The sequence below is a fragment of the Heloderma suspectum genome, chromosome 4 (genome assembly GCF_057233095.1).
Source record: "Heloderma suspectum isolate Gila_16-S chromosome 4, 16-S_ref, whole genome shotgun sequence".
Taxonomy (NCBI): Eukaryota; Metazoa; Chordata; class Lepidosauria; order Squamata; family Helodermatidae; genus Heloderma; species Heloderma suspectum.
Window position 1 is genome coordinate 34,209,565 of NC_139461.1, and position 13,112 is coordinate 34,222,676.

General features: G+C 44.2%; 1 protein-coding gene across 5 annotated transcripts in view; it reads left to right on the forward strand.

Moving 5' to 3' along the window:
- SYBU (syntabulin) overlaps positions 1 to 13,112 on the forward strand; it is a 59,100-nt gene that overhangs the window by 34,091 nt on the left and 11,897 nt on the right. For all 5 annotated transcript variants that reach the window (XM_084847987.1, XM_084847988.1, XM_084847990.1 and 2 more), the window contains one exon: positions 6,419 to 6,521. In XM_084847987.1, coding sequence (XP_084704113.1) covers positions 6,419 to 6,521 — 103 coding nt within the window. The remainder of the gene's footprint in view (positions 1 to 6,418; positions 6,522 to 13,112) is intronic.

Consider the following 13,112-nt stretch of genomic DNA (forward strand, 5'->3'; position numbering starts at 1 on the left):
GGAACAACTCCAGTGTGAAAGGGCCCTAGGCTGAGAGGTACAGATAAGCAGAGGGGTGTACGCAGCCCCCGCACAAGCTCTCTCGTTGCCTGAAGCAAGAAAAAATATGGGCCACCACCACCTCCTCGTGCCCCTTCCTTCCACCGTATTGTGATTCCTTTCCCCTGTCCTGTACCGCCCTTACCTTTCCCACCGCCACCACCCATCCTCTGTGCATTCAGGTAGAGAGCCGCGCAGCCAGAAGAAGCAGTCAAAGGGCTCTCACAAAAGCTCCCCAGCGTCTCCGGATGAACTGTTACGAGATCCCCACACCCACTTCCAGCCATGCAACTTTCCGTGCAACAAGACAAACCGAGGGTGGCGGGGGGGGGGCGCTCTCTCACTGGCTGAATCGACACATGGCAGTCTTACCATTATCATACTGCACTGGTAACTGTTGGTGCACATGACAGCAATGGGCACCCAATAGTTATCACTGCAGTATGATAACAATAAAACTGTCATGTGTCGATTCACCCACTGGAGCAAATGCTGTTTCATGGGAGGGCCATCCCTGAGTGTGTGTGTATTCTACCATATGCCTCACTCTTCCTGATTATTTCTCTTGATTTTCTGGAACCATGCTGCCTCTGACACCAGTTGCCTACAGAAAATGAAGCGACCTGGTTCTTAAGATACTGTAAGGCAATTACTTTTGGTGCTGATAGCTTGCTTGATTCTTTTTTTCCTCTCACACCTTCTTAAAATGGATGGTGCTCCTCCTTTTGCCTAAGACAGTGTGCATCATGATAATTTGCTGCACAAATTCCCGAGAGGGACAGAGAGAGAGAAAGAGAGAGAGAGAGAGAGAGAGAGAGATGCTGCTCGGTTGCTGATAGGTTCCTTTTTAGTTTCAAGTCTGTTGCTATGGAGCTGTGTAGGTTTGCTTACTTGACCTGCTAACTCGAGGAGTTATTAAGGGATCTGTCTCCATGGATACGCCAGTATGAAACTATACTCCACAAAAAGCATAAAATACACACATCTTTCTGAAAAAAGAATAAAAGTCCTCTTGTTTTTGCACAAGGATATACTTTCCCCTGTTCCAAAAAGCAAAAGGAAATACACTATCTGAAATGGAAGCAATGAGATCAACACTGTATAAGGTATCACCTCTCTATAGTGAAGGAGCCACTCCTGTAAATTTAAATGCTCTGAGATGATGAGTGCAGAGATGTTGATGCTGAAAGTTCCCTTGTGTAGGTGTGCCTGAGTATAGCCAATCCCTGAGTTCTATCTTTGCTACACTGTATAATTATCAGGAAATGGAAATAAGCATGGAGCTAGGCAGACGGGGGTTTTCTACATGAGGTATTTATCGTGCGCTTGTCAGTCCTTACAGTCGTTTATAGGTTCTTTAGACAATGTTGTGACCCTCCAGTTTCACTTTTGTGTCTAACCAGCATGTTTGGCAAGTTGCATCAGAGCAAGGAAAATGTGGCATTTAATTGTGAAAGTGAAGGAAAATGCAATTTCCTCTTGTGTATTTGTGATATTCCACTATATGACAGTGCCACCTAGAGGTTATGTAGCAGAAAAGCAGGAAAGGAAATGCTCCTCGTGTAATGCTTGGATCCCAATGCTACAACAAAACTGAAAGTAGATACAGCCGATTAACAGCATCATATAGAAAAGCTCAGAGACAACAGTATGTTGTTGAATGGGTGGAGCTATGTAGATCAGAGAAAGCTGGATTCTCAGTGGCTGCCACTGAGATCTGTGTAGCAATCACTCTAATAGTGAACTAAGGTGGCAAGTGACAATAAGATGAGCCACTTCGAAACATGAAGGAGGTATCAGCATGCTTGGGGGAACCCTGAGGTTTGTAGCAGTACAACAGATCTTTAAAAACCATTATCAGCAGCAGCAACCAACCTACCCACCCACTCCACAAAAAGGTTGTTTCACTGGGGGGCGGGGAACAAACAAGTGGAAGTGGTGTTTGAGGGGAGTATCCTGGAGGAAGAAATGGCTGGCTGGTTGGATCCCTGAACAGGAACTGCAACATTTTGTTGCAGGCCCTACTTTTGTCAGCAGATTTCCATCAGGAACATTGCTGAGGGGTGGCAAAGGTATCTTTGGTTCCTGCCTCAGGCACTAGGGTCATCCATGCACCCCGGCTTCCATACAAATCAGTGGCTCCTGTTGACTTGCATGGGTCAAAGCAAATGGTCTTCCGTCAGAATAATCCATCTCATGATCATCCCAGCTGTCCCTCTGCTCTTCTGGTACTGACTTTCCTGCAATCATAGACTAGTTCTCTCAATGTACTCCATTGCAATGGTGTTGCTGAGCCTTTAGTGCTTTCTTTCATGCAGGTTAATGGAAGCCACTCACTTTTAAAAGTAAATAAAGCCTGATATAGATGGGCATTTTGTTAATGATCTAATGCACACTTCAGCCGAAGTTGAGAGCTTCTATGTTTCATTGAGTTCAGTGTGCAAGTCTTCCATGGAAATCTGTATGACTGATAGAGCTTAGCTTTGGCTGGATTTTGTCCCTAAAACGTAATTTATTGATGCCTGACTTGATGCCTCCAGCCCTCCAACTCATGGATTTTCAAAACTTAAAAAGGGAGAGAGAAAAGTAATGGTACCAAGTTATTTATTAACTAGTGAGCACACAGCCCAGCTGGAAAAATACTTGGCTTGAAATGGTCTGGAATTGCTCCTAAGTACATCCTATGTTATTGTTAAAATTCCTGTGTCTGCTGCTGCCTGGTTGCCACTGACAAGTAAGGAGGTCACACAAAGAAGCAAATTTAATACATCCTTCTTCAGTAAATTTCACATAGGGAACCTGTTTAATTTCACAGAGTGAGAATTCATGATTTTATGCAAGGATGTGCTTTGACAGTATGGACATGTTGTTCACAGGGAAAGAAGCCCGCCCAATCTCCATTACATTTCTTTCGAATTAGATTCGAAAGTAATGTGGTTCATGAGACAAGAACACTGTTTTAAAATACAGAAACATCCTTTCCTCTTCACTGAACTAGGACACTGAGCCAACAAAAATATGAAACTGGTGCCATAAACGCTCCACACAATCTGTTGTTTATTTAAAGTATTCAAAACGGTGACCTAGAGCATGGCTTACAGCTTGTCTGTTTACTTCTCTTTTTTCCCATAGGCTTTGCTGAACCTTTTTCCCGTATTTGGCCCCAGAATATTTTTTCCAGATTGTTATGCAAGAAACTCTACACACATGTAAAGCATTATCATAAATTCTTTGAATGGGAGGTGGGAAAATTAGTAATATTATTATTATGGCTACTATCAGGTACATCCTTATGAATGTTAAGACTGAAGTGAGTAAGATCTAGGTGGCATTCCTATGTACAATAAAACCCTCATCCACCCCAGTGGGTTTACAGTGTTACCCCCAATGCACTTTACTTTACCTCCCTGTTCCTCCAGTGGAATTCTTTTCTGGATCTGTTTCCATTCCACAAAAAGAGCCTGTCGTTCATGGAAGGGACACTCTAGATCCAACCCATTGTTTTCAAGCTATAGTCCTCAATGCAGACGAAGTATTATCCACAACCTCAGGTATTCTGATATCAGTCTAGCATGGCAGTTGATTCATGCTATTCCTGTTGATTTCAGTGGGATCTGTACCAGTAAAGTGCCTAACCATTCATTTTGAGCATTTAGTGTGCACTCGTCATTCCCTACCCATGGTTGTTTACAGGTTCTTTAGATGACAACGTGACCCTCCAGTTTCAGTGACTTTTTTTGGAGCAGGAAAATTGGGGTATTATTTCTGAAAGCAAAAGGAAATGCTGTTTCCACTTGGGTATTTGCATTATTCTGCTGTACCACAGTGCCACCTAGAGGTTAAGTAGCAGAAAAGCAGGAAAATAAACGCTCCTCATATAGTGCTTGTATGTCAATTCTGCAGGAAAACCGAAAGTAGATGCAGCAGCTTAACAGCCTCATGTAGAAAAGCCCTTCAAGGGGCAGAAATATTCATTACTTGATTCTCCCTTCGTTGTATCATTTGGTTTAACAGATGACTATGTGTCCTTCACTATAAATGGGTAGCTCACTATAATAAAAAAATGAAGCAATAGGAACAAATGCCATATCAATCAAATACAATAGCAAAAATTGAAAATTAAAAGAGAAGATAAAACTGACAGCATCAAGTACCATCACAGTTTTAATGGTTCAACAAACAGGGAGAATAAAAAGATCTTTGTCCAGCACCAAAAAGAGAGCAAAGAAGATGCCAGGTGAGCTTCTCTAATAGTTGGGGTTACTGAGAGAAAGATACTGAAGATGGTGTCCTTGCATGAGCAACAGGCTTGTGTGACGGTGGGAGTTCCTTCAGGTACCAAACTGTGTCCGGCTTTAAAGATAAAGCACCAACGCTGTGCACTGTGCCCAGAAACAGACTGGTAACCCATGAAGATGATTTAGAACTGATGAGAGAGGTTCCCACCAAACTGGTCCTGGTCGGAATTCTGCAGCTGGATTTTGAACTAGCTGAAGTCCCTGAACTGTCTTCAAAGGCAGCCCCATGTGCAGTGTGTTGCAGTAGACCAGTGGTGTTGAAACTCTTTCAGCCCAAGGGCCGAGTTCCATTTTGGAGAAACTGTTGGGGGCCACATGCCAGTGGTGGGTGGGGATGAAAGCAAAAGGGGCAGGGGCAGAAAGGCCAGCCTATTTTAGCTTTAAACTCTTACTGCGGGTAACTGGGACTTAGGAGAGGCATGTCAACCTTTTAGAATTGGGGGGGGGGAACCTGCAGAGAAACCTGGAAACCACTAAACAATTGGTGGTTAGGGGAAAGGGAGTGGGGTCAGGGGAATGGGGCATGGCCACCTGGAGGACCCCAGAGGGTGTGGGACTCTAAGAGGGTCTGCACTCTTGCAGTAGACAGTATTGAGCTAGTAGACAATATTGGACCAATGCTCTGATTCAGAATAAGGCAGATTTCTATGTTCCTATGGCAAGCCCAGTGCTTTAGGCTGCCTTTACACTAAAGAAAAACCCTGCAGCCCTGCCCTTCTGCAGCCTTTCTGCATTTATCGCAGGCTCCCAGACAGCGACCACGTGATTCCTGAGAGGGGAAGCTTTTAATTGTCAAGGTTCCATAGAACACAGTGAAACAGCACCATCTAGTGGCTGTTTTAATAGCATAACATTCCAAGTTTAAAAGATAGTTCATTATTTCCGGAACTTTTTGAGATGGAATAACCAGGAAATACCTCTGGATGTGCCCTGGAGGTTAATGACATCATGAAAAGGACCTGCAAACTTCCATGAGTGAGTAATCTGGAGGATAAAACCTCCATGTGAAAGAGCCCTCAGAATGCTTTCACCATGACACATTCAAATGGTCCCCTTTCTTATCCAAGGAGCCCTTGAGTTGATCGGGTTGTTGAATTTTGCTTCTGTTGTGTACTAATTTTTATTTATTTATTTATTTATTACATTTCTATACCACCCTATAGCCAAAACTCTCTGGCTGGTTTACAAAAGTTAAAGCATTAAGGGTGCAATCCTATGCATGTTTAGACAGAAAAAAAAGCCCTATAACTCCCAGCATGCCCCGGCCAGGATGGCTGTTTGTTGCATGCTGGGAATTATAGGCCTTTTTTCTATCTATACCAAGTTTAAAAGTCATTTACATAAAAACATATGGACCATATATACGAACAATATATCACTAAAAACACCTTGGAGCTAAAAACAATTTAGCAAAAATTAGAAAAAATTAAAAAAATCCAACAATAAAACCACACAGCTTAAAACCACACAGCTTAAAAACAGGATACAAGCATCAGCAAAACGAACAAGAGTTCTAAAAAGGGAAGGTCTGCCGGAATAATAGAGTCTTTAATTCCTGCTTTAAAACCTTCAAGGAGGTCAGCAGGTGCATTTCAACCGGGAGGTCATTCCACAACGGAGGGGAAATACTTGTATTTCTTTTAATTGTTCTTATGAATTTTAAACCTGTTACCTTCTTACACTGCTTTGAACATGTTGATGAAAAGTGGCATCACCACCATCATCATCATTATTTTAAATACATAACACCAACGATTGCTAGAATTAGTATTAGGTATTCTTTGCGTATACCTGATGGTATACGCCTGATGAAAGCGGACCTCGTCCTGTTCAAATGTCTTGCACTGTCAATCCAGCCGTTCTTGTTTCAGTATAATGCTTGCATCCCATTTCTCTTGCGGATCACCATTTTCATGGAAACATTGAAAGTCTGAAATGGATCCAGCCCGTAACCTTTCACAAATGTCAGGTTTGGTGTTCACATTCCAGTGGGAGAGGCGAGGAAGGAAGCTTAGGTGCTCCACATCAATCCTTGAGTTAGACTTTCCATCAGACTTTTATTCTTCCCTTCTCCTTCCCAGGAAGCGAAGCTGATTTTAGCTCTTCAAGCAGCACGGGAAGCATTTCAGCTCCTGAAGTCCATATGTCTGCTGCTGGAAGCAAGAGATCATCATTTTCTCGCAAGTATGCAACTGCATCTTACCTTGGCTCCTTCCTGTCAGTGCTGCTTATATATTGAAGATTGGCTTTTCGGAGTTGGGGGGAGATGGAAGGCAGGGGACATTGACCTGGATTCTCTTCCCCCCACCTCCTGTCTCCCCGCCATTCAATATTTCTTGCATGTTTGAAGATGCGGTTTGTGGTACAGACAAGAATCTGACGTCTTGATAAGAGTTATCTTACAGTTATAACTGTGCAGTCAAAAGCTCTTCTCCTGTATTCAGCACATTAATTTTGCAAGCCAGCAAAGTGGATAAAAACCATTTGGATGCAGAGAACAGGAAAGCTGCTGGACATACAGCTTCTTCACTGTCCTTGTTCAGAGCAATTAACCTTCACCCTCTGGTCAACACACATTTCGTTTTTCTGCAGTCACATTTTGTCAGCCCAGCATGCACCTTACTGTGTGTTGAGAAGTTGCAACGCTGTTGTAACTAGGGATGGGCGGGCGCTCCCACCCACCCCTCTTGGTTCTCCAGGCACCTGCCCAGCCCCTGCCCCCACTCTCGCACACCCGGACCCACACTTGAGCTCCCTGCCGCTTGCTGAGGCACCCGCACTCACTCAGGCAGCCTCATCACGCTCCGCAGTCTCCATTTTTTAAAAAAGAAAATGGCAATCGTGAAAATGCGCACATTTGCCCATGTACGCACTAGCCCATATACACAAGATTACAGGCGTTGGCTTGCCTGCAATCTTGCGTGAGTGGACTATTCACGGCCCTATTTTGCATATATGCGAATATGTGCATTTGCAAAAATGTGCATATTCACTTGTATGCAAATATGCACATTTGCAAAAATGTGCACATTTGTGTATGTACAAAATGCGGCCATGAATAGCCCCTATACATAAGATACAAGCAACGAATTGGGCACCCACGCCATCTGTAGTTGTAACATTTGTAATGTAATATACTAAGATTAATGGAGATGAAGCCACTGATCATTGGCTGAGCTGGCCTGATGTCACAGCGCAGTGGGGCAGGCAGAAGCACCTCTGGGTGCCATTGGCTACAATGCTCAGATCTTAGAGAGGGGCAGGCAGAAAGGCCTAGAGAAGGAGCGTAGAAGAAAGGAGAACCAAGGTCTGAGGAGGCCTCAGGCCAAGGAAAGCAAAGGGAGCCTAGGAAAGGAGAGTTTTAGAGCAGAGTTCACTGGCCTTTTTGGACCTGTGGGCAGATTTGGGAATTTGAGAAACTGCTGTAGGCACCACCACAAAATGGCTCCCATGGAGGATGTGGCTAGTCATGTAATGGCTGCTGTGTGGGCCTGGCTAGTCAAAAGAGGTGGAGGGAGAGAAATAGCAAGGATAGAGGCTGGGAGGGAGGGGAAAACAGTGATATAAAGGGGTGAGAGGAACAGAAAGAGCAAGGCTAGGGGCTAGGAAGGAAGAGAAAGAGTGAGGAAAGGGGTTGGGGGGAGAGAAAGAGCAAGGCTAGCAGCTTGGGAGTAAGAGAGAGCAAAGAGGAAAGGTCTGTGTGGATGAAAGAAGATTGGGTGGGGACAGGAAGCAATTTCCTCTATCACTTCCTACCTGCTGATCAGTGGCAGGTTCAGGAACATGAAAGAACCTGGCGCCTAGGGGTGGACGAAAGTCACTTACCTTTTCTCGCAGCTTGTTCGCGGTGGGGGGGAGCGCTTCGCTGCTCCCCCCGCGAAGTTCAGGCCGGGGGGGGGAGGCTTCCCGCCTCGCCCGGCTGAAATTCAGGCCGGGGAGGAGGCTTGCCGCCTCGCGCGGCCGCGAACGCGAAAGTTAAAAAAAAAAACGCCCCCTGATAGGCTACGTGACGATTCACGTAGCCTATCACGGCTAGATCTGCAAAGTCAGCCGTGATAGGCTACATGAATCGTCACGTAGCCGATCACGGGTGACTTTAAAAAAAAAAAAAGCGCGTACGCGAATGGCGGCCCCCATAGGGAGCCGCCATTCGCGTTCCTTATTTAGTTGCTGTAGTCTACATAAATGTTTACGTAGACTACGGCGAAAATAAGGGCAACGCAAATAGCGTTGCCCTTATTTTCGCCGTAGTCTACGTAAATCTTTACGTAGACTACAGCGACCAAATAAGGAACGGGAATGGCGGCTCCCTATGGGGGCCGCCATTATCCGTACACACTTTTTTTTTTTAAAGTCACCCGTGATAGGCTACGTGACGATTCACGTAGCCTATCATGGCTGACTTTGCAAATCTAGCCGTGATAGGCTACGTTAATCGTCACGTAGCCTATCAGGGGACGTGTTTTTTTTTTTTCTTTTATTGCAATGGCGGCAGCGGCAGCCGGTCGAAAGACCGGCTGCTGCTCCCGCCCCGCTCGAACAGCCGACGAACCGCCAGCTGGACCCGCCGCCGGGAGGGACATTCAGGGAAGGTAAGTCCCGTCCCGGGGGGGGGGCGGAGGATTTCTCCCCGAAACTTTTTCGGGGGGCCGAACACGTTGGCGCTCAGCCCCCCGAAGTTTCGGGGAGAAATTCTCCGCCATCCCTACTGGCGCCCTAACGGTTTTCAAGTTTTTGATTAAAAATACGTTTTTGCAGGGAGCAGAGAGCTTTGCAGGTGCCGTTTGAGGTCCCTGTAGGCACAATGTTGGGGAGCCCTGGGGACAAAGCCAGTGGAAGAGTTGAAGGGAGAAGCAAAATGGATAGAATGAGAAGTAAAGAGAATTGCCCAGGGCCAGATGTTAGAGAGACTGAAGTTCACATATCGATTCGAAATAACCCAGAAGATCTTTTGGCTGCAGGCTTCTCATCTGTTTGCTGCTGAAAATTATGTAGTGCACTGTTTGTGGGGCGTTGGCTGAATAGGCAAGGGATGCAACTCTAGGCTGACCACAACTGCAGGACTGTTTTAAATGCACTTACATGCACAACTTTGAAATTGTGCCTGTGCCTTGAACAAGGAAGAAGGTTTCAAGCTGAAAGAGAAGATACAGGTGTGTGTTTTCCAGTGGAGTGCTGGCAGGAGAGCAGAGGGACATTGTTACACGACACTTTTTACAGCAGCACCACTTTGTGGTAGACTTAGGTCAATTTATGACAGTTTTGCAATAGTTGGATTCTCTGTGTGTATCATAAGATCACGATCCAGCAAGTAGCTCCTGCCTGAAAACAGCTGCATATGGTGTGCATTTATACACAGGCATACATAATTACCATCACGTTCAAGAACAAGTTATGCAGAATATGACGTTTTTACAGAATATTCTGTGATCAATCAGCTGTTCCTGGGAGCTCCTGGGGATGTTTTGCTACCCTCACAACACAATATTATTTACTTATTTAATGTACTTTTAAGGTGTCTTTTAGAAGCAAGCCCTCCCAAGGCAGCTTCCAACATAAAAACGCACACAATATATATGCAGACAGTTTACAAAACATCACCATAAAATACCAGAGAGATCCAACAACAGCAACATAACTACAAGCTTAGCAATGAGAACCATCTGTCCCAGCATCATGACCATTAAAAATCAAATCAAATAGATAAAACTATTTCAACACCACTTTAATCCAGGAACTCCACAATGACTTACCACAAGAAGCAGCTTGACACAAGTGGGTCTTTAGAGCCCATTTGAAGACCTGTGTTGATAGGACCATATTCAGCTCAACGGGATTAGCATTCCACAGATGTGGGGCTACCACTGAAAAGGCTCTGTACCTCATGAACTTAAGTGATTTTACCAGCGGGCAGAGACAAGCAGGGCTTCAGAAGTTAATCTTAAATTGAAGACAGGTTGCACAGCTTGTCCAATAAGTATCATCTCTCCATATGTTCAAGATATACTAGATGCTGTCCTAACAAACCATTTTTCTTCATCAAATTGTCCTCCGCTTCTTGTGCTTCCATGCTCAAAATCTGCCTCTCCTAGCTGCTTTTCTTCCTGCAGGGTTCCAGATGTGTAATTACCATTTTAAGTGCACAGCTGAGAAGAGAGATGAAGGCAGGCCCACCTCAGGTCTCTGCTCCAGCTGTACTTTCCCCTCCCTCTCCTGGGGCCATTACCATGAACTGCCCTTGGGAAGGATTTCAAGAGAGAAAGGGAGGCAGGCAGGCAAAGACAACCTCAGAGCCTCCGCCTCCCGGGTTGTTCCTCCTTTCCTTCCCACACAAGGCCTTCTGCCATCAACTGACATATGGAATAGATTGTTATCAGTTATTATTTTTATAATATTATTTATTGTGATTTTAGTAATATATCTAGGGTGGCCACTTATGCATTGTCAGAAAAAAAAGGTCAAAAGAGGACACCAATTTGCATAAAATGTGTATATGTTAATTTATATGTATAAATGCAAATTTAGAAATGACGATTATAATTTAAATAGAACTATTTTGTAGTCAGGAAGACTATGAAATGAAAGAGTGATCTGCATGCCTGCCTGTTCAGTCTGCTCTCTCGGTGCTGTTGATGGGAAACTTTAGGGTCCTTGCTGTTCCTTCTGATGGTTCTTTCTCTTTAAAGTGGACATGGACCGGAGTGCACGTTAAATAGAGGATGCCTTCAAAATAGAGGACAGCCCTTCAAATAGAGGACTGTCCACTATAAAAGAGGACACATGGCCACCGTATAATTTGTAAGCCACCGTGGAAGAATTTGTGTCTTGAAAGTCAAGATATAAATAATTGTAATAAATACTAATAAATTATTTGGAACGTCATATGGGAAATGTAGCTTGTGAGGGGCATTTTGAGCAGAAGAACATTGCCCTGTTCTACTTTGAGGAAGAGTGATGTAAAAATGTAATACGCTGGCAAAACCTAGCTGCTACCTGCTTGTTTCCTAAGAAATGTTCCTCTTTTGAAAGAAAATTCCCACTCCCCCTTTTCTAACAACATTTTCCTACAGTGAGGGAAATTAAACACTGTAACAAAACACATTTTCTGGAACTGGGATTGGATTAGTTTCAGTTACATGAGTAACTTGGCAACCTTCCTTCAGTTTCCTCCCCTTAAAAAATTAGAATTGTACCCTAAATGTTTGAGTTAAAGACATTTATAATGATAAAAAATAAACAAGTTATTTGAGCAAGGAGGTGAGGCAAGGAAAACTTCAGGGCTGAACCTTTCAATTTTCCCTGAAGCCCCATATAATATTCTTTCAAATACAGCCTTTGAGCCAACGAGGCAAATTACACCTGCCAAAAATATCTCTGCTGTGCCATGTGTGCAAAATGCAGATTCTGTTTTTCAGTTTTCTCATTTTAGAGCCTTTTTACAGTAAAATCCTATTCATGTCTATTCAGAAGTAAGCCCTATTGAGTTCAGTGGGACTTACTCCCAGGTAAGTGAGCGTAAGGTTGCAGCCTTAAAACTGCATTTTGGCTTTTGCCTCTCGGCGAGGGGAAAGCTGCAGTTTGGAGAGATTCATTCAGCTCATCAATAAAGCCATATAACCCCCATTACAGGCTTGTGTTGTATTCTCCTAAGTGGAGCTACCCAAACCACAGCCTTGGGATGCTGCCGTGCAGAACAGTCATTCCACCATCTGGTCCATATAAAGTGTTCCACGCAAGGGGAAAAGGAAACCAATTCAAATGAATTCTAAATTAGGAGCTTTTTTTCATGATTTGCAGTCTTCTTTATGCATGTATTCTGTCTTTACCTTTCCGCCCCTGCCCTCCCCCCCCCCCGCTTTCTTTTATATTTTTAAAAGAAACAGTTTGGATTGTGTGTGTGCATCTCCTAGTAGGGAGTGAACAACTTCAAGATGAGGCTGGACAGCCACCTGCCAGGGATGCTCTGACTTGGATTCCTGCATTGAGCAGGGGGTTGGACTCGATGGCCTTGTAGGCCCCTTCCAACCCTACTATTCTATGATTCCATGATGCTATGAACTTTCCAGGCACCACCCACATTAGAGACTTACCGTGCCACTAATATGCATGTTATTATTTACATGATTAGCCTAATTTGTATTTTTCCAGTGGGCAAATCCCAGGTCCCCAGCTGCAGTGGCAAAGATCCTTTGCATTGCTAGTTCTAGGGTGGGGTGGGTGGGTTTAAAAGAGTGATTCAGTTGTTAAAATAATTTAAAGGGCTTAGAAATCATGAGATTGTTTTTTAAAAAAGCAAGCATGTGCTTTTTACAATTTATTGTTTTGGAAAATGAGGCTTTTAAAAAACAAAGCCTTCATATTTTCAAGCTTAATTTTGCAGACATTTGAGCACTGCCCAGGTGATCAAAGCCTCATACAATGGCCTGGATTGCATGATGAATCAACCCACAGTTTGTTGTTCGGGAGCAAGTGAGCACGCTGATGCCAGCCAGCTCGCCCACTTCCAGTGCACTGAACAACTCAGGGACGTCCCATCCCTGGGTTGTTCTCCGTGACATCCAAACCCAGAACTCTGGGTTGTTGAGGAAGAAACAACCCAGAGTTATAACTCAAGAACAAACCATGGGTTATAACTCTGCATTGTTTCTCCCTCAGCAACCCAGAGTTCTGGATTTGGACATCATGGAGAAAAACCCAGGCATGGAGCATTCCTGGGTTGTTTAGCACAGTTGGAAGTGGGTAAGTAGTCAGAAGCCAGTATCTTTGCTCACTCCT